Source organism: Haliaeetus albicilla, chromosome 27 (genome assembly GCF_947461875.1).
Source record: "Haliaeetus albicilla chromosome 27, bHalAlb1.1, whole genome shotgun sequence".
Lineage (NCBI taxonomy): Eukaryota > Metazoa > Chordata > Aves > Accipitriformes > Accipitridae > Haliaeetus > Haliaeetus albicilla.
This window is the reverse complement of record NC_091509.1, coordinates 20,976,401-20,998,032: the sequence shown is the minus strand read 5'-3', so window position 1 is coordinate 20,998,032 and position 21,632 is coordinate 20,976,401. Positions and strand designations below refer to the sequence as shown.

The 21,632-nt window shown below is 40.2% G+C and overlaps 1 protein-coding gene across 2 annotated transcripts in view; it reads right to left on the bottom strand.

The window, feature by feature from the left end:
* The window catches only part of RAD50 (RAD50 double strand break repair protein), a 28,608-nt gene extending 11,222 nt beyond the window's left edge, over nt 1-17,386 (bottom strand). Inside the window, exons 1-21 of one of the 2 annotated variants that reach the window (XM_069772941.1) lie at nt 17,367-17,386; nt 14,947-15,126; nt 14,459-14,542; nt 14,065-14,216; nt 13,246-13,431; nt 12,886-13,090; nt 12,337-12,465; nt 11,401-11,566; nt 10,498-10,691; nt 9,713-9,919; nt 7,587-7,769; nt 7,226-7,383; nt 6,158-6,333; nt 5,217-5,454; nt 4,130-4,319; nt 3,076-3,202; nt 2,644-2,837; nt 2,337-2,447; nt 1,672-1,764; nt 1,473-1,586; nt 540-667 (exon numbers count right to left, since the gene is read on the bottom strand). In XM_069772941.1, coding sequence (XP_069629042.1) covers nt 540-667; nt 1,473-1,586; nt 1,672-1,764; nt 2,337-2,447; nt 2,644-2,837; nt 3,076-3,202; nt 4,130-4,319; nt 5,217-5,454; nt 6,158-6,333; nt 7,226-7,383; nt 7,587-7,769; nt 9,713-9,919; nt 10,498-10,691; nt 11,401-11,566; nt 12,337-12,465; nt 12,886-13,090; nt 13,246-13,431; nt 14,065-14,216; nt 14,459-14,542; nt 14,947-15,075 — 3,164 coding nt within the window. In that variant the 5' untranslated portion in view covers nt 15,076-15,126; nt 17,367-17,386. Of the gene's footprint in view, nt 1-539; nt 668-1,472; nt 1,587-1,671; nt 1,765-2,336; nt 2,448-2,643; nt 2,838-3,075; nt 3,203-4,129; nt 4,320-5,216; nt 5,455-6,157; nt 6,334-7,225; nt 7,384-7,586; nt 7,770-9,712; nt 9,920-10,497; nt 10,692-11,400; nt 11,567-12,336; nt 12,466-12,885; nt 13,091-13,245; nt 13,432-14,064; nt 14,217-14,458; nt 14,543-14,946; nt 15,129-16,160; nt 16,188-17,366 lie in introns of those variants that run through there. The other variant, XM_069772940.1, reaches the window with a different exon arrangement.
* Between the last annotated feature and the right edge of the window lie 4,246 nt (nt 17,387-21,632).

The following is a 21,632-nucleotide window of genomic DNA, read 5'->3' as shown; positions in this document are numbered from 1 at the left end:
GTGAATTTCATAGGTGGAATTAAATTAGGATACTGAGCAAAATAAGATGAATTAATTAGGTAACCTCTAGAAAACTAAATAAATAGTTCACACATAAGAACCAGCATAGGGCTAATTCCTTTTCAAAAGTATTTATTATCAAAGCAACTAATATTAAATGACTGAAGTAAATACAAAATTTGCTGCTGAGACCTAAGTGAGCAGACTGAAATGGAAAATTAAATATTCTTATCCAGAGAATTATTTTTTAAACATGGATTTAGCAGGGGAAGTCATTAAAAAAACAGATTAAATTGGTACAGGTATGGGCAGACATGCACATATATGTATTTCTAGGTAGAAGCACTATATAATTTCACTGAGTCATTTATGTTGTCGTCATGGGGATATTACACAAACATGAGTTTGAAGGAGGAAGTGGTCTACAAGAATGGGGAGAACGGTGGGCCAGGAAACACACTAAAACACAGTGAATATAATACTCAGATATTCAGTGAATTCTTGTGCAAAACATGCTGTTCAGTTTTGAAGGTACCTACTTCTTCATTTGCGGGACTTTCATTTCTCCCATCTCCTTCACAAGTTGTTTTATATTGTCTTCAACTTCTTTTAGCTCTTCATTCCGTTTCCTCAAAGTAAGATTATCCTCTAGCCACCTTTCCTGTATCTATCTCCCCAGAAAATGAGAAGTTGTATAATGTTTCAGTATATTGATTCTCAATTACAAAGTATGAGTTCTGCAAAACTCCAAAACATGCTGCAATCGTAAAATAATTGACAACAACGAAAAATATCACAGTGAGAACTTATCTGGTGCTAGAAATAGGGTATAATGGAAATCAGCAGTATTATTTCATATTTCAGTCTGAAATAATACTTACAGTATTTATTGTCACAGGCGAAAACAAGAGTGATCCTGTGTGCAAATATTAATCAAGGTTTCAAACAGGGCAAGTAATTTAGGGTGAGATTTAACAAAGTCCCCCATCTCAGTTCTACAAGTTAGACAGTAAGTGGTGGGGTAGAATGGGGAAACACATCTTTCCTATAGAGAATGTAAACAGTATTTGAAATATATACACAAGAATTTAAAGTACGTGACAAAATCTGGAGTAACTAGCAACTTTTGGTATCTGCAATTTGGTACCTTACTTCAGAAGGCAGGTATTCTCCACACAAAGATACTTTTGAAAATGCTGGCTACTATCCCAACAGACTTAACCCTTTTGGAAATAACACAAAATGATAGTTAGAGATAAAAATTTTTTTACAATGTATCTACTTTTGCATATACAAACCTCAAGACCTTCTTCAGCCTAATGCATGTATAGCAGCTATTCTGACTAACAACTGATTAAGTAAATTAGGAGGAGACAAACTCTCCACCACTATGGACCTAGGCAGACTTAAACCAAAACCAGAAATTATTTCAACTGCACAAAATATACTTTATTGTAAAATAATATATCTACCTTTTGAGTGTCAATATCTTGTCGAATCATTTCCATCTCCTTACTTATCTTTTCCTTCTGTTTCTCACAGGCAGCTAACTGAGAATTTACTTCATCAAGTTCACACTCCTTTTGCTAAAGAAATAATAAAAAAAAAATTTGAGATTTAAACACAAGAGTGCTTTTAATGTCAAATTTTATCAACTGTTTTTTAGGTTACCTTTTTATAGTCTTCTTTTCCTTGTTGAATATAGTTTTCAATTTCTTTCACGTACTTGTTTATATCCTTAACTTTCTCTTTTATGCCATTTATCTGCAGGGAAAAGATTTCAAATGAAATGCAGTCATATGTCCAAGAACTGATACGCTCTGTAGCAACGATTAGATACTGGATAACACTATTGTCAAAGTACAATACCTTATCATAACTGCCTTTAATTCACTAACAAAACCTTCAGCTTTTGAAATCCAGATGCTCCTTATTACTATGAAAATGTTTTCCAAAACAAATGGTAAATCACTCATTTGTGCTTACACAAGAAGGCCACTTCACCTGAGAAAAACAGGTTTGTCTCTTGGCAAGGACAGGTTACAGTCAACCTTGCTATTTCTTTTAGATCTATTGGGAAGGGCTTTTAATACCATTGGTCACTAAATATTGCCAAATGTCCCTAGAAGCCTTTTGACAAGACTGTCAAAGGTTAATAACAACTGAGTTCATCTCCCAACTTGGTTATGTTCCTTTTCTTCCCTAAAAGTTGCACCAATCTAGAGCGTCTGCTGAAGTCACTGTTTCCTAAAAGCAAACTCATTGCCATGGCTTCCAGCCATGCCTGAAAACCAATACATAATCCTATCTCCCAGCTATGCCAAAAGCAAACAAACCTTCTCTTGGGTTTCTTTATTACTTGTAGTCCTTTTGTTCATTAGATCCTCCTTCTCCTGCTGCAGTTTTTCTAAAGTTGCATTCAAAGGAAATACCTGTTCTTTTGCTTCCTGAAAAGTAGTTGGAGAAAGTCCTTTTTTATTTTCCCATTCTGTTAAAGATCAACAGTTTTTCATGTGGTAAAAAAAGTCATGTGGTTATTTGCTCGGATTACAGACAATGTTAAAGATTTATTATCCCGTGGCCCCCCCCCCCCCCCCCCAAGGACAACAAAGCTAAGGGTTAACAATTAAGAGTATTTCCTACCTTGATCTCTCTGCATAAGGACTGAACCTCAGTGGTTAATTCCACTGTTTGTTCCTCCAGTTGTCGACGATGCTGCATGCTGCTGGAAATCTGGAGTTTCTCTGCTTTAAGCTCATTAACTGCACTCTTTAGCTGCTGAATCTGATTTTGCTGGTCTTGCTTGAGTTTTTGATTTAACTCAATTTTACCAGTAACTGCAGATGAAAACAAACACAGAATGAAACAGCCAATCTTTTATTAAAAACATTTATTGTCTTCCTTATGAAAATTTAACTCTAAATTAAGCTAGTATGACCCCCCAAAATCAAAACAACAAACTATTAGAATACAGTTATTTCAGAATGTAAAATAGGTAAACTAAAATTTTAATGGCAGGAAGTTTGGAACATTATTTTCAATATAAAAATGAAATACCAGTTTTGTATGACCTACCTGTATCCCACAAGTGTTTTTTCTCTTGTTTTTCATGGCTTACTTGTAGAACAGTTCTACTTAAATCGACCCCTAGCAGCTTAGCCTCCTGCTGAGCAATTTTTCGTTCAACATCCCTAATATCAGTCTGAAAGTATGAGGGAAAGTACTATTACTTTTGTGTTGGTGTTTAACAATGTATTTTTTATCTTTGGCACACAAGAATAAGCTTGGGGCTTGAGGCACACATGATTCAAAAGACTTTCAAATTTATCTCCTCCACTGGAGCAATGCCACATCATTAGCAGTAAGGTTATGTCAGCCCACAAGCTGCTATAAACTGGAATACCTAATTGGTATAAAGGATATCAGTCAATATGGACGGATGGGCTTTTGACATCCCCAGCCCACCACAGAACAGTTACATGTGCTACCTGTCCCTGTGACAACAGAACTGTTGAAGCCTCAGTAGCTGCTGCCATCTCCCACCCGTGAAATGCTCTCAGTCCTTTGCCTGGCCCCAGGTTCTCTCCATAACTGTCCCTCTCATGGTTCTTGGTCAAGCAAAGATTTTATGTTGGTAATAAAGGCATCAAGACTGTTCAAAACGGCCTCCTACGTCAGAATAATAAAAAGTGTAGGATATCCATTCCCCTTTACCATATATTCAGATGGCACAGAACAAAGAAGCACATGTGACAAGATTCCAGAAAGTACTCAGAGCAGCTGCTGAGAATACACTGAGCTATAATGACTATGAAGACTGAAAAACACTTTGGCGCACTTGTGGTTATGCTCAAGTTCTGGATTATACATCTTTTCCTAGTTACTATAGCACAGAATTGAATGAGAACTCAAGGGACATTGTGGTCCCCAAAAGAAAAAATCATTACATAAAACTTCTAAGTTTTGTTAGTACCAAGATCACCTATGTAATGCTGCCTTTTAAAGTATTTTTACTTTTCTTGAATAGTCTTAAGACCTCAAAGTTTTGTTGTATTATTGAATAACTACATATTGAAATGCTAGCAAGTGAGCATCATTTTATATATTAAAAGAAATTACCAAAGCATACCTGGTACCTTTCCATTAGTGTTATATCCTGTAAACGTGCCTTGGCACCATCCTCCTCAGACAAAGCTGTCTGCAAGAGTGATTCCTGTTCTTCTATCTCACCCTTCAGGCCTGTTAAATCCCTGTTTGCATTCTGTATCTTGCTCCTCAAGTCTGGTATGTCCCTATCTTGGAGTTCAACTACAGTTCGCCTTAAATAAAATAGAAATCCGTAAAATTTCCTTTGTCAAAACCAGCAGCATGAGTTCAAGACATTCAAGCTAACAAAATCTGTAATATGTTTTAATAGTGGAAGACTAAATTTAGCCAAAATTGTAGCCCCTTAACCTTGCCCACATTCGATTAGGCTTATGTTACATACCCAGCTAAGGTAATACATCCCTCATTTTAGACAGGTGAGATGAAACAAACAAGCAGACAAAATCTCTTTTGGTTTTTAACTTAATTACAGCAAGTGATCATGAGACGGTCTAAATCCATGGTACAAGAGTGCCCTCTTGTGAAGGAAAGGTCTACCCTCTAACATACATTCTCCAAATTCAGAACAATGGTCTGCAAATTTCCTGAGACTAGAGCCTCTTCACTACTGGCAGGAAATCTGTATACTCTAGTCTTACTTTTAATGCTGTTCGTACACTAAGAAAAAAAAAAAAACAGGACACTTGACAAAAACTCTTTAGGTCTAGTGTTATTTGTTAATGTTTTGGAGGGAGGCAACAGGTAAACATTTCAGTAAAAACAAAACCAGCCTGTCCATTTTAAATTACAATGATAAGCAACAAGGAAGGTAACTGTGACTGTATAGTGTAAATTATCAGTAGAAAAGTATGTAACCACTTTTTCTGCCTCATTCTCATGAGAAGCTCCAAAGGACCAGAAATACCAAAAATATAAAATAGCTAATATTAAAATCCAAATAAGCAAAGAACAAATGCTAGCAAAATATTTATCTCCACAATAAGATTTTTTTAATGAATTAACTAGCCCTAAAATAAGGCCTCCTTGATGTCTGCATTATTTTTAATAATCAGAAAACAAGCATTTGAAAGAAAACAGCTTGCAACAATATGGTTTGCCAAGTACTTTACCTAAGTGGTTTAAGACTCATCATTTCATCACGTTTTTTCTCTTTTCTTTTAAGCTCAGACTCTGTTGACTTCAGTTTGTCTGGAGCAAGACGCAGCTTAGACTGCAGATCACTGATGACATCTTGCAGTTCGGCCTCTGTTTGAAAAACTCTTTGACAAACTGGACAACATGACTGGCTCTCCTCTGTCAGTTGTGTAATGAACTGTGAATAAACTGCAGTGGCTCCAGCAAGCACAGCTGGTTTAAAAAGAAAAAAAACCTTTCTGTTATATAAATAGTGCATAATCAGTTCTAAACTAGGTATGTATTTACCATAAATAAAGACAAAGTTATAACCCACAAAATCACAAAGATAGGAACCTGACATGGCCCTAAGTGACCTGGTCTGAATTCAGTGCTGCCCCTGCTTTCAGCAGGTTGCCCTTAAATCACCTCCTCAAGTCCTTGTCAACCTGAATTATTCTACAAGTCTGTTTTATTAAACCATGCTCATCCCTCTGTAATTAACAGTGGAAGTGAGTACTTCCTTCAGAAATTACTTTCTTTTAGTTAGTAGTAGGCCCTATGGGCCAAACCCACACCAAACAGCTGGTTCTGTACTTGTCCTCACACCTGGCAGATCCAAGTACTCAAAGCATTTCCTTAGGTTTGAGGAGGTCATGATCTGCATACACAGTAAGCCAAAGCAGAAACTTCACTTACATTTAAGCAGGATCAGTGGTTTTAATTCTTTCAGCTAATTCTCTTATTATGTGTAAGACATAAGTAGTAGTAAAGATAAGGAAAATGTATTAAAAAATAGTAAGATTCAGTAATAATTTCCGTTAAGTCAGTTTCTGTGTCTATTGTTTGTCCTGCACAAGCAACAGACTGTCTCAGTATCTGTGGCTTACATTTAAAAAAGCTTTAGGGAAAAAAGTAGAGCTATAGATAAATTTACCTCGCTGTTTTGAACTCTTTTCAATTTCATCCTGAAGCTTGTTCAGATCACTGTCAAAATCTTGGCTTCCACAAACATCAAAAAGTTTTGCTTCATGAAGGGACAACTGCTCTTCTTTTTTTTTTAGCTCATTACTGACATAAGTTTTATGATATTCTACTGATGCCAGTCGTTTGCTGAAACATCAATGCATAAACTCTTTTATTACAAAAACCCAAAGATTTCAAACTGTTTAAGCAAAAACAAAAACATGGGAAGTTAACTGAAATTGATATTACAGACCTGTTCACCAGTTCTTCTTTAATGATTTTTCAGGAAATCTATAGCGTCAAGTTTTTATTTCTTTAAGTACAGCATAAATCGTTTAATTTTAATTCCCTTTTGTTTTCTAGATGCTTACTGACGAGAAACTAATTTCTAACGACAAAACCATACAAAACTTTATAGAATAATACAATATCAACTTTTTTGCCCTGCAGCAATTATTGCTTATATTATTGAACCTCTTATGCAAAGAATGTTAGCATACTTCTACTCATGTTTCATACTTTTGATTTATGCAGTATTCTTATACTTAAAATCTTTGGGTTTTTTGTTTTGTGGAAGTTTAATGTGTATCACTGCATAGTGTGCTGATGTTACCTACTCCTTCTAACAACTTGTTTTATATAATCAAATGAAATCAGGAACAGATAATCACATGTGAACTCGATACAGCCACTAACCACTCTGTGACTTACAAGAAAGTCAGAAGACCAGCAATTTCTACCCTGGAAGCACATTCATTCAGCTAGGATTAGTATAAACAATTAAGGATGTTCCAAACCAATATTTTGCTATCTTTTTTCGTGCTGCCTTTGACATACTACAAGTGTTGTGATTTTATTAACTAGTACAAACTATGTCAGCTACACATTACGTAAATTCTGCAGGATGCTTTGATTTTGCAGATACCCAAATAAACAATAATGAATTAAATTAACAAGCATGTTAAGCATATTAACCTTTCTAACATTTAAATTCATAATTGCATAAATACTTATGGTGACATAATCAATTAATACTTACTTAAGGTCAGCAAGATTATCCCTTGTCTGATTAATCTTTCTATTTTTAACATGAAGCCAGTCTTCAAGTTGGTTTTTATTTGGAAAGTATCCTAACAGCGATGTCAGTTCATCAGAATGTCTTGATTTTACTTTTCTGACCTGCTCTTCTTTGTCTGCCTGCGGAAATGAAGCATTTTAAATTATTTTTTTCATATCTTCAAGTTTATGTTGCTCAGTGCGTTCATGGAGTTAATGGCTTCTATGGAGTCAGACAGAAGCTTTACATATGATTGTTGATAAACACCTGAAAAATACACAAATCTTGAAGGGACTGTATTAATTTCATGTCCCTCTCTTATGAGATGATGATAGAAAATTACTTTGTCTTTCTTCAGCATCTCCATTTGGGTAATTGTCATGGTATGTAGATTCAACTGTTCCATCTCTTGATCCAACTTCCTAAGAGCTTTGTCCAGGTTTATTTTCTCATTTTGCAGAGTTCGTACTTCTACTTCAAGTGTTTCTACATTGCTGTTCTTCTCAGCCTTCTCCAGCTCATGTTCCTAAACAAAAATAAAAGCCCAGAAGACTTAAATAATTACACTAATCAATAAAGCTCTAACTAAAGGAAACAGAAGAAAGCTCTTAAGCTGCCTGGTAGCAGTATTGTTAGCTGTTACAGGAATGACACAGGATTTGTAAAGAATACACAAAAAAGGACAAAGGCTGTGATGTTGGCATGGCAAAAGTAAAGCAGATACTGGACGCACTGTTCTGAAATGTAGTACTACCCCAAGTTGCGCATGCTTCTACCATAAGCCATAATAATCACATGACTTAGCTTCAGGAGGCTCACTTGTATTGAGTTTGCGTGGCAGGTTTTGGTAGCGGGGGGGCTACAGGGGTGGCTTCGTGAGAAGCTGCTAGAAGTTTCCCCTATGTCCGACAAAGCCAGTGCCAGCCGGCTCCAAGACAGACCCGCCACTGGCCAAGGTCGAGCCCAGCAGCGATGGTGGTAGTGCCTCTGGGAAAACAGATTTAAGAAGGGGGGAAAAATCCCTGCGCAATGGCAGCTGGAGAGAGGAGTGAGAATATGGGAGAGAAACAACTGTGCAGACCCCCAGGTCAGTGAAGAAGGAGGGGGAAGAGGTGCTCCAGGTGCTGGAGCAGAGATTCCCCTGCAGCCCATGGGGAAGACCATGGTGAGGCAGGCTGTCCCCCTGTAGCCTATGTCCACAGTGGAGCAGATATCCACCTGCAGCCCAGGGAGGAGCCCATGCCAGAGCAGGTGGGTGCCTGAAGGAGGCTGCGACCCCGTGGGAAGCCCGCGCTGGAGCAGGCTCCTGGCAGGATCTGTGGCCCTGTGGAGAGAGAAGCCCAGGCTGGAGCAGGTTTGCTGGCAGGGCTTGTGACACCGTGGGCGACCCACGCTGGTGCAGTTTGTGAAGAACTGCAGCCCGTGGGAAGGACTCATGTCGGAGAAGTTCGTGGAGGACTGTCTGCTGTGGGAGGGACCCCACGCTGGAGCAGGCGGAAGAGTGAGGAGTCCTCCCCCTGCGGAGGAAGGAGCGGCAGAGACAAGGTGTGATGAACCGACCCCAATCCCCATTCTCCGTCCCCCTGCGCCACTGGGGGGAAAGAGGTAGAGAAAATCGGGAGTGGAGTTGAGCCAGGAAGGAGGGAAGGGTGGGGGAATCTGTTTTAAGATTTGGTTTTATTTCTCACTACCCTACTCTGATCTGATTGGTAATAAGTTAAATTAATTTTCCGCAAGTCAAGTCTGTTTTGCCCATGATGGTAATTGGCGAGTGATCTCTCTTTCTCTTTATCTCAACCAAAGAGCCTTTCGTTATATTTTTTCTCCCATGACCAGCTGAGGAGGGGAGTGATAAAGCAGCTTTGGTAGACTCCTGGCTGCTCTACTGTACATTAAATTCTGTAACGTACGTTTACTGTACATTAAATTTGGGGTTATCCTAGTGAGGAGTCTAGAAGAAACACTGTCCAGCACTGAATTCATACACTGCTAACAAACGTAAAATATTTGGCTACAAAGGCATAACCAGCTATTCAACTGGGACGTAAAATGCTTGTAACTTTATAATAATTCACCAGATAAACCACTTATAACCAACTAGCCCATCTCACAGACAAGTTATCTGGAAAAATACACGTAGTATAGCACTTTAGGTCACATTTTTCTGGCCCAAGAATTTAAGGCTGACTAATCTTATGATATCACCAGCTGTGGCTATTACCCTATTTATAACTCACCAAGCAGAATCAGCATATTCTGTGCATGCACTGTACAAAAACAGAGAGTGAATAGTCCCTGCCCCAAAGGGTGCACCATCTAAACAGACAAAGCATAGAAAAGGTATTAAAAGGGCAAAAATGCAGCAGATGGAGTAAAGGTCAAGGGTTTTCTTTGTTTTTTTTTTTTTAATGATAAAGCCAAAAGTTTTTACTTCAAACTTCTATAAATTTTGGAATAATAGTAACTTACTGTCTTGACAATCTCCTGATCCAACTCCAGAATTCTGTCTGAAAAGCCCTCCAACTGCTGCAATTCACATTTTACATTCTTCAGCTCAGCTTGTTTCTTATTTTGAATATCTGATTTCAGGTCAATGGTTCTTTCTAATCCAGTTTTCTTGTCTCTTATTTCATCTATCTGTTTTTGTTTCATTGCTTCTTTTTGTGCAAATTCTCTCTGAAAGAAGTCAGCAATAATATACTCATCATTTTTTTCATAGGAAAACAACATTTAAAAACACTTCTTCACACTAGCTTACAAATATTTACCACTGTGATACAAGACGTTGAGATACTTAGATAACTAGAACTTGTCAAAAATTTTCTGCTGAAATATTTCGACAGGAAAATGCAGATGCATCATACTGGTAGTGTTCTGTGAGAGCAACTCTATTTTGAAGATGACTTCAACAAAACGTTGCTTATTTTTAAACCAGTTGCCCACTGTAATTCTTCCTCAGGCTTTTTAGCTTGTCAGTGATCCACCTGCATGCGAGGGATGCTGAGAAAAACCTCTCTGAAGAACTGCCTGTTCAATAGCTTTGGCAATTCAGATCACTTGATGACCACTCTTAGTTCCAAAACTAATTTCCATGGAAAGATTCAGGCAACCCATAATAAAGAATTCTAGAAGAAAAAAAATGGCTTCGGTTTCCCCCACAACATTCTTCCTCCCAGCACCATGAAGACACATATGGACCAATAACACGCTAATAACCAATACTAACTACATGACTAAACCAACAAAATTCTTACCATCAAACGATTTGCAGCTTCTGTATCTCTTTCTTGTCTCTCCTTCAACAACCTGTGAAAACTGGTAACATGCCTTTCATTAAAAGGTGCTCGCTCAAAACCATCTAATTCCAGCTGTGCTGCCAAAGACTGAATTAATGAATCCCTCGTTGTGATGTGTTCTTGGTGACGATCTGCTTGCAGTTGAAGACGACCTTCACAAAAAGAAAATGTGACATTTAAAATGTGAAATTAAATGTGAATTTAAAAGAAAGCCTCTTAAAACACTAAAAATATTATTCTGATTAACAAACAAAGCCCAAACATATTTTATGTAAGCATATACTCTGTCTCAACTACTACAGCTTTACTGAAATTCCCATAGTCCATCGAAAAGAGAATACACAATGTATGAAAGAATATTATCCTAAAGCCCTCTGACTAGTCCCCAGCCCCGACCTGAGACACTGAGCATGCTGAGCATTCTGCTTTCACGTTTTTCTTGGCTAAAACACACTTATACAATCACATCTGGTTAGCAGACATTTTCATCACCCAAAGCAGTACAAGCTCAGACAGTGAAAACAATGGTGGTGTAAACTGCTAGGCTGATGTTGATCTATGCCACTGTAAGTTATCTATTTGGAATATCTTTATAAAGAATGGTCCATTTACAAACAAAGGTACTACATGTTGTAATTATAGCTCAGAACAACAAGTGCACATTAGAAACTCCATGAGAAGAACGCTAAGACCTGTCCACCTGCGAGAGTCTCTTACCACACTGTGCAGCCCACTCCAAACTCATACACATTTCAGGGGTTTTGTCTAGTTCAAATCCCTTAAACTCTTATCAGCAGTTCCATTTCAGATCTTAATTACATTAAAAAATAAATACAAGGTTGTAGATGAAGTCTAAAATACCTCGTTCAATAAGTAGTTCTGATTTCTCACTGTTAAATCTCTGGCATTCTTTAGTGGCTCTATCTAATTCACGCTTACAGTCTGATAATCTCTTCTCCTTCTCCCTCACTGTTCTCTGGTGGTTCTGGTATCTATCCCTTAGTTGTTCATCTGTTCCCTGAAAAACCTGTACACCAAATACAATACAGAATAAAGTTAGCTTTTTAACTAATTTATAAGCCAATTAATGATGTTTTAAGAAAGAATCGTTTCTACTGTTACAGAATTCAAGAAATAAGACATAAACACATCCCACGCAGAATTTCTATATTAAGACACATATTAAGAAAAATTAAATATGCTACAAGCAAAAGTGGAAAAAGAAAAATCTATTTTTCTTAGGCTGATAAAACAAATGAATTTAAATTTTTACCTTTAAGGAATTTCTTTCCATTTTTCAAAAGAGTTTTAAATGCCTTGTCACAATCACAACAGAAGACTGACAATTATTTCTTATTTTAAGAGAAAGAAATAAAAAGTCTCCAGGGAGATGAATAGTATTAACGTCAAGAGCCATCCCATACTGGTCAAAACAAGTGCTGGCTATCATCAACATACAGTGAGAGGTAGATATTTTCAAGTTGCACACGACAAGGCATTGTTACCAATAATTATCACTTTTATGAAAACTTCTGTCAGTATTTGCCTTCCTGGCAAGCTAGTCTATGGTGAAGGGAAGTTACAAATAGCAATTTAACCCAAATTACATAGAAACTAATATAGCTTTATTGAGCCATATTTGCCATATCTGGTAATATCAAGCAAGCTACATGGGCTATGAAAATGTTCTTTACCAACATCTAATGCATAATAAAATATACACTTAGTTCACAGGGTAGCAAAAGACAGACTGCTTTTTCAATAGAAAGGATGGCAGCATGGAATTTAAAAGGCAACCTTTTCCATCTTCTGTTGCAAATCTTGATTATCCTTCTCCATCTGCCTCCTCCTGCTCTCCAAGGCTTTTACATCGTTGTCTAGCCTCATTACTTTCATGAGATTCTGTTCAACTGCTGCCAGAGAACTCTGCAAAGAAAAGAATGCTGCAAGTGAAATATCTCACCAGCTTATGAATCCCATAATCAATTGTTCTATAGTTAGTTTAGCTTTTGTTTTAGTTACAGATTATAATAGTTTTAGTTACCAGCTAAATTTGAGAAAGAGAGATTTTAAAGTAAGCTACAAAAACCCAATGCTGCTACAAGAATTTCACAACCTATGCTCTTAAACCTTCAATGACTGTTTACAGATTAGACCATCTGCCAGCTTTGTTGAGGTATGCTTGATTCCGCTTCAGAGCAAAGGATTAGATAACACAACAAAAGTATAAGATTTTAATCAAGAAATTTGTCCAGCTTTCACATTTTGCTGTGTTCTTTAGTACTCATGTATTGTTTTGTATTAAAGTCTGTATTAAAGTCTTAACATAATTGTCATGCAAATTACCTTTAGAGGATCAAGTTGACTCTCAATAGATTTTACATTCTCCTTAGAAGCAGCCAGTTGAGCCTCCCTGTTGCTAAGATGATTCTGGATTTCCTGTGCTTTTTCTTTATTCTGTTTTAGGTATTTCAGTTCTGTCTGACACTCTTTTACTTTCAAGCTTTGTTTCAGTCGTACCTGACGGAGAGTTTCGAGTGCTTTAATATACCTTAAAAAAAAAAAAAAAAAAAAAATTCAGATCCTATTGGCAATATAGCAATACTGATGTATGAAACAATGCCTTAGACATTTTTGTTAAACCTACATTATGAGAGAAGACATTTTCTTACTTATTTTTTATTTAACTACAGTAAAGAGAAAAACCTTGTTGCTGAAAAGATCTCATCAAATTTTTGTTTCAGGGCCTTCCCTTCACTTAATGGCCAGTTGGATTCTTCTTGGTGGCAGAAAATGACATTGTTAATCACCGATTTGGAAACACCAAGGGCGCTGATCATCTCTCGATCAATTTCTGCACACTTGGAACTGAGACTGACCTTCTCGCCATGCCTGTGTAGCACAGATAAAGAAAATCCGCAAAGAAGTTGCTAGCGAGTTCTTTTAAAAGTAAACTGCATTTTTAACAGTATAATCTCATTGAAACGTACCGACTCAAAAACTTAATGAGTAACCACTTTTAAACATTTAATTACCTTGTTCAACACATGCATTCAACACTGTCAATATTTGTAGTTAAGACTGTTACACATTTTAAAACTATGCAGAATCACCAGAGGGTGCAAAAATGATCTTGAATGAAGTTAAGTGAATATGACTCTTAAATAGTGGAGATTGGAGTTAAATATGAGCCAACAATGATCTGAAACTGAAAATGGTGCTAAAGGAAGTAAAACCTACATACTCCACGCAATGCTACTTTCAAACCATATCATTATTAATACAATTTTCAAATAAATGCAAGTTAACAGATATAAGTAGTTCTTAAAGTAGTGGCTATCAAATGTAGGATTTCTGAATCAACTAATAGATAAAGTGATGAAACTACATAGCTTTAATCTAAAAGCACTGGTAGCTACTTCAAGGAATACATTATGAAGTTTTCTCTTGTCTTATACTTAAAAATATACAAACCCCAAACCGATCTTCATGCCAAAGTAAGAAAAAAAAAACGTGACAACTTACTTTGTTCTAGTAATGACAGATTCAAGTGTTTTAAATTCTGTTTTCTTGCCTTTCTGGGTACACACCATGGATCGCTGGACAGCTACGAGCTCTCCGTTTACATCACGAAACTGTAATCGAATCTGAGCTCTAACATCTGTTTCATTGGCAACCTTTAATAGAAACAAAAAAACTGAATAAGGGAAATTCTTTGCAATGTCCAAATGAATATGTGCCTTCCCAGCTGTAGGTAATGTTCTAATGTCCCCCAACTCTCCGTTTTTCCTGAAACAATACAGTCAGCTCATGTCTGCCTAGAACCTGAACATCCCTGTCTTCATCACAACCCTGAGTGCAGTTAAGTATTTTTACTTAGGAGTGAACACACATTAAATCTAGTCACCATGACTTTTACCTTTGGATCATGAACAAATGAGTTCCCTTTGGTGCCAGGAGGAAAATCTCCAGTGGATACGTATTTAAGACATTCAATGATAGTCTAAGAAAACAGAAGTAAGTATACAGTTATAATAGCAATTCAGAATAAACAAGATGGACTACAGGCAAAACCAGTAACAGCCCAAATACTTACAAATGAGTTAAATATGTGAGGAGAGAGAAGTAAGAAATAACATTTTATTTTTTAAGTATCATGAGACTATGGTACTTTGCAAAATCAGTTTTAATCAGGATCTGGATCAATTTCCTGTGAAAAATATCAGCCAGAGCTCTGCAAAATCCAGGTGTGAAAGCAGATCTCTAACAATGCTAAACAACACAATATTTACAGTGAACAGCAAGATTTCTGTGATATTATTAATACCTTTCTGTAAATCATTATTCATATTTTGAGGCCTTTCAGACCTATCTACAGTTCAAAACCAAACATATAGTAAGCCTTACCGTTTTTCCTGCACCATTTGGTCCCACCAAAATAGTTAATGGATGAAAGAAAGTGATAATTTGTTTGTCTTTATCCTCTACCCCAAAGCTCCTCACTCCAAGGATACTCATCTTCTCAATCTTCGACATTTCTGCAGAAGGTCCTCTCTCCCAAAGTCAGAAGTGTAAACGTTATAAATCCTGTAAAATAAAGCTTCGTGAAGAATCTAGAAGGCAACAATCACAGCATATCACTGAAAGCTGACAATGCATCTATACAAGCACAAAATATGATGAACAGCTTTAAAAACACAGCTAAGGCTCTTCAGTCATGGCTCAAGGTACAGAACATATGAAGGCAATAACTCATGTTTTAAACTGAGAAGCTAATCAACTCCAGGTTAAGAGAAGTGCCAAACTATTTATCATTAAATCAAAACCAAAAAATAACCCTTTATTCCACATCACAAAACCCACGCACATGCTTTCAGAATGCCCCCACGCAACAGAGGCCACGATATTTTTTCCCCTTTAAAAATCCAGTCGTCCTGCAATACCCAACACTGTGCCAGCTTCCCCGCCGCCTCTGTTTCTCACAGGGCCGCGTTCCAATTTGAATGGGACACCCAGCATCACCTTTGTCTTGATATGAGGGGGAAGAAAAAAAAAACAAACCACCTAAAAAAGCAGGAGACTTCGCAGGCAGGGCCCAAGGCACGGGTGGGAGCTCCCACGGGCTGGGTAACTGATGGAGGCAACTCCTACCCTAAGGCCCGTTACTGACCCGCGGTAAACACGTGTATTTCAAGCGTTTATGTGTGTGTATTTCAGATATGTTTCCCATGGCCGAAAGAGCGTTGCTCGGTGCGCTCCCACTCTCCCCTCAGGGCTCCCCCCCGCCCTCCCCCGGGCCCAGCTGCCTCCTCAGGGGAGGCCCAGCCGGGCTCGGCCCCGCCAGGCCACCGCTGCGGTTGGAGGCGGGCGGCAGCGGTGTTATGTGTGTGTGGGGGGGACGACGACCGGGTGGCAAAAGGGCATTTCCCGGAGAAACCCCGCCGCCGGGGCAGAGGTGGGCAGCGGGAGTTTCCCACCCGGAGCCCCGCGCTGCAGCGGGGGTGGGACATTTTCCAGGGAGAGGCGATGGCACCGCGGCGGGGGCGGCCCTTCCCCTCCCTACCCACCGCCGAACCCCCGAGCCCGCCGCCTGCCCCGCTGCCCCAGCCCCGTCACCTCAGCTCGCGGCTGCTGCTCCCGCCGCCGTTCCCGCGCCCCGGCAGCCACCGCGCCCGCCGACACGCCCCGGTAATGGCGGGCCCCGCCCGCCCCGGCCCGGGCTCGCTACCGCCCCCCGCCGCCGACCGCGGCCGCTGGAGGCCCCGGGCATTGGAGCGGCCGCGTCTCTTCCCCCGGGTCCTCCGCCCGCTCTTCTTCTTCGGTTCTCCGTTTCGGCCGCAGGCCGTGTGTAGGCGAGGCGGGAGAGGGGGCAACCATGAGCAAACCCCGCTCTGGCTCTTCCCTACGGCCCCCTCCTCATCCCCGGGCCCCTCTCCTCATCCCCACTGCCCCTCTCCTCATCCCCATGGCCCTTCTCCTCATCCCTGGGCCCCTCTCCTCATCCCCACTGCCCCTCTCCTCATCCCTTCTCATCCCCCAGCCCCTCTCCTCATCTTCCAACCCCAATCCTCATCCCCTGGCCCCTCTCCTCATCCCCATGGCCCTTCTCCTCATCCCTGGGCCCCCCCATTGCCCCTCTCCTCAGCCCTCAGCCCTTCTCATCCCCTGGCTTCTCTCCTCATCCCCAGGGCCCCTCTCCTCTCCCCCGTCTTCTCCCACCTGTCCTGTCCTGGGGACACCCAGTGGCACCCAAACATCTCCCCCCCCCCCCCCCCCCCCGAGGAGCCGTTAGCACTTCTATCAAAAACACAAAACAATTGTGAAATAATAATTTCAGGTGGTTCTAAAATGGCGTTTCCAGCCTGCTGCCATGGCTCGGTGCCCCCACAGTGCTGGTACGGCAGTTATGGCAGTGGAAAACTCCAGCTGGCCCCAGCTCCAGCCCTCGCCCTCAGAGCAGACAGGTCGCCTGTTGGAAGACAAATCTTCCAGCCCCGTCATCAAACGGAGCCGAGTGACAACGGATCATCCCGCAGACGAGCCCCCTTTTTCCGACGGTCTGGTTAAGTGATGAAGAGACCCCGGGGGTAATTGAGTTGGGGGGAGTGTGAGGCTGTACCGCTGAGCCCCGCTTTCAAGGCAAATCTGCAGATCCCCACAACAGTCCAGCTCGGGCAGTTCTGTCTCAGAAACCACATTTCTGATGCTGGCTCTGAGGTCCGCTCATTCTGCCCGTTACGTGCTGTTGAATCAGAGCCAGCTCGGGATCAACAACACCGACGGTGTGCAGGAAGGTGGCACAGCATCATCGGAGCTGCCGTAGTTACCTGGCTGGCTGTGGTGATGCCAGTCCTGTTAGTAACTCCATGTGTGTGCTTGAGTATTTCCAGCATGAGTCCTCGGGGCTGTGGGTGAGCAGTGGTTCACCATGACGCTGTCGGTAGTGTGAGTGTGATGCATCCCTCTCTCGCAGCGACAGATGAGAGTCAGGAAATGGTTTACAAGTCTGAGTTGTTATGTGGTCTGGTAATTCACCTTTCTTAGTAGGAAATCTAGAACACAAACTGCAGAAATTCCACATCAATCTCTTTGTGCTCAGTGCAGGAAGAGGATGAAGTGTAGTCATATATCTGATTGTAGGATTAGCTCCATTTAGGTTTAATTTGAGGGGAACTTTCCTTCAAATCCATATGAAAAATAGGGAAAGAATGACTAACCCAAGTGGTATGAGATATTTTTGAAATCAACATCTTAAGCAGGACTCAAAAAGCATTGGGCATACAGAGAAACACTGTTAGAGCAGATGAAATGTGTGAGGACCCTCTGCCATGTCGTCCCAAGGAGAACAGCTTCTCTTGCACAGGGCAGCTCTGGCGAGGCACTAGCCCTTGTACTTCAGCTTCCTATTTAGAAATGTAATACAGGTCATTCTGATCATTCAAATACCATTCTGATGCACGGAGTGTGAAATCCAGACAGGTGGCCTCTCATTAAGTAGAAATGTTTTATTTAATGGCATATAGCATTCTTTTCTGCATTTTACACCTGCCTACAAAAATTGTTGGAAATAATAGAATATAAGCTGTTTGTAAGGAAACAATAATACCTTCATTGCCAAACCTACTTTTTATTTGCTCACAATTTTCTGCAAATCTGTCTTGTGGACTGACAGCTGTCATGCACAAGGGTGAATTTTATTGGACTTACCAAAACCTGAAAATAAATTGCAGCAGCTTTTCACATTAAATGCAAACAGTTTCCATTGTTCCACAGACGGCTCAATGACTGCTGACCAAAGCAACTTCATGCTTCTAGGTCAGTGACTCCAGAAACCCAAAGAAAAACTCAGTCTCCTAATTAAATTAGAACAAAATTAGGAAGCATTCAGAAATGCCTCCTATATGTATCTGAAGGGAGATTGCTAAATAATGTAGTCAAAATTCCATGCAGTTTTTTGCCACTAAGTCCACCTGTTTTATGTACTTTCTTAGTCACAGTGCCAAGCCTGATTTTTTCTTTTTTTTTTTTTTTTAAATAAGAGGAAACAAGAAAAAATGAAAACAGACATAATACCTTTAGCAAGGGTGCATGTTTTATACCACTTGGTAGGTAGTATAATACAGATCCTGCTCTCAACAGCAAAACAGGTAGTTACAAAACTGGCACGAAATAATACAACTGAAACAGTTAAACAAGAAATCAATGGATAATATGCATGTCCGTTATTGGATAACCACTTTCCCTGCAGTACAAAAAAATTCAGCTGTTTCTGGTTAAGTCCTCAACCATTATCTATCCTTTTCTGTATACCAATGAAAACAAAACTCCTAACACTGCTGATTTTCTGACATGTATGATCTTAGCATAGTTTGTTAAATACTTTCAACGTTCCAGTCTGTGCTGGAAAAGAATCTCAGGAAAAATCCTGGACGTTAGAAAAGTCTGAAATTCTAAGCCAAATCTGGAGTTTTGCAACTGAACTTTATTTCTGTAATGAGAAAGTCAATCTCTCACAATTTTAGATCACCAAATAACATGGTTAATAATGATTGTGTGCACAAAGCACATTAAGAACTCACCTAATAGAGCATTATAAGGATACCACAGTGTTGCAAGAGCTGTGTATCATCAGATCTAGAAGATGTGGTCTGTGGACTCCAGCTATTGCACAGCTAGTGCCATTGGGCACTGTTTAATCAGAGATTACTCACTTCATAGATGCTTTGGGATCTACCAGGGGGTTGGAAAGGAGTATTGGAGTTTTAAGGCAGTTTGGGGGACTGCAGGAAGGTTCCAGGTGATTAAGAGTAGGAAAAAGGATCTCTCCCTTTGGCTGCTCAAGTTAATTTCTTTCTAGGGCCCACACACTTCCTCACTCCTGTGTACCAGTCTTCTCCCACAACTATTGCAAGAAGCCACTCTTCCTCTTTTCTCCATAGCCCCTATTCATCTTCCAGTTAGAAAAAAGTCCAACCAGAACAAAAAAAGCCGGAGGACTGCTCCTTCCTCCCTTCTCTGGGGCTTTCTTGTCCTACTCCTGAGGACCAGGAGTCCCTCCAGCACTAACTGCAGGGACAGGCTGCCGGCTGCGGATGCCGTGGACACCCTCACCTCTGCCGAGCAGCCCCTGGCTGGGTGGGAGTCATCTCGGGTTCACCTATAGGTAAACCGGACAAGCTGCCGGTCTTGGGAATCTAATTTGCTTACGCCTTCAGCCAACTCCAAAATTGATGAGTAACTTTACCAGCATGTTTTAGTGCTTACTGTGCTTCCTCTATGAAGGGAAACAAAGTGGCCAGTCTTGTATCAGGTCAAGTTCATCGTTAGGTAAAAGAGGCAAGCTTTGGAAAACAGCCCTTTGTACTCAATCTCAGCATCATCTGTCATTAAAATGAGAAACACACAAATGATAGGTGAAGTAAGCCTGGACCTTATCGTAAGCTGGCAGCCAGTAGGTGGTTTTGTGGCTAACAATTCAGGCTTTCTCTATGATCGTAGTCTGGTGATAATCCTACTTTCTATGAGCACGAAAAACGTTCACAAAGTGTGAGCTATGGCCGCTACAGATCTTAAGACAAGAAGAGGCTAGCATTCACTTCACTGAGAGGTTACTGGCACAGCAGGATGTAAGAATATTGCCAAAGTCAGAGATAAAATTAATACCCATCTTTCAGAAGCAAATACAACTCCTCTAGATAGATGTTACTAGATTATACTCCATTCGTGCGTTGTCTCCTGCCCTATAGCTGCCTCGTTATGACTCAGTTGTTCATGAGCACACTGCCATTAGTCTCTGCTGTTGCTGCTTTCTCTACGGCAACACTTTTCCACGTTGCTGTTGGATGATGCACAGACTGTGTCCTGGCTCTGCAACCAGTCTGACCTCTGGAATATTCTCCAAAAGTCATCGATTAGGAGACTTAGTTATTGGTGTTGTTTCTGGTAAGAGTTTTCTGTTTCACGCACACTATTTTTGCACCAGTATGAAATCTATTCTCTAAATCAGTGTTTATGCTACTCTGGGATGGTTCAGTGGGAATGGTTTCTTGACTTGTGATCTATCTCCTTTGACTGACACTCAGCACAGTTACCAGCCTTTCAGAGTATATAAATCTCTGAATATGAAAGTATGAATGTGAAAGGCTGAGGAGGAGAACTACCTGAGTCATTGTTTCCAGTCTCCTGCAACGCATATTATTGTGTCGTCCTGTCTAGAAATCTGTCAACGCTCCTTTATAAAACTGGTTGGAACATTAGGTAGAAGAACAACTAGCGGTTACAAACTTTTATAAATTTCCAGCCTAAATGTCTGGTGGCTGGAGCGTTCCCCATTTGAATTTGTCTGAACATCGTCCTGCATCTAAGATACCTTCTTCCTGCTCTTATCTCAATCTGTTTATAGACTGCACATATTCTCAGCTCTCATTTTCCTAGATAATCAAGCCAAGCTCTTCCACTGAGTTCTTTGTTCAGATGATCAACGATTTTGTTAATGACAGTAGGACATAGACTACATCTTGAGGCCATTCATTAGTTACCTACTTCAGCCTAATAACTTTCCTTTTCAGCACGACTCTTAACATAGCCCAGTAAACTATTCATCTGCCTTAATACTTTCACATCTTCTCCAGATTAACCAATAAGTTATTATTTGACACAGTGCTTTACTAAACCCCAGATATCTAGAATCCTTCTTATAGGATTCTTATAGGATGAACTCTCTTATCAAACAAGGATATCTGGTCACTCTGGCATGATCCATCTTCAGCAATCAATGTTACATTTTGCCTTATTCTACCATTTACTTCTATGTCTTTAGCGTTCATTTCTTTCCAAACTTGTTCTAAAGGCCAACACATCAGAACAGCCAGCCTTCACCAGTCCAGCTTGCTTTTTATGTGTAACGTAATGCACCACTTTACAGAGAATTGGGGGAATGTAGATTTTATCATCCCCTGATTTGAAAACGCAGTTCAGCTCCAGGTCAGGCCTGGAGGAATGCCACAGACACCTGACTGTCTCCCCAAGAGCTGCTGACCCTGCCAAATCATTTTGTCTTCTCATTTGTTTGCAGTCCACTCCATCATTTCAGA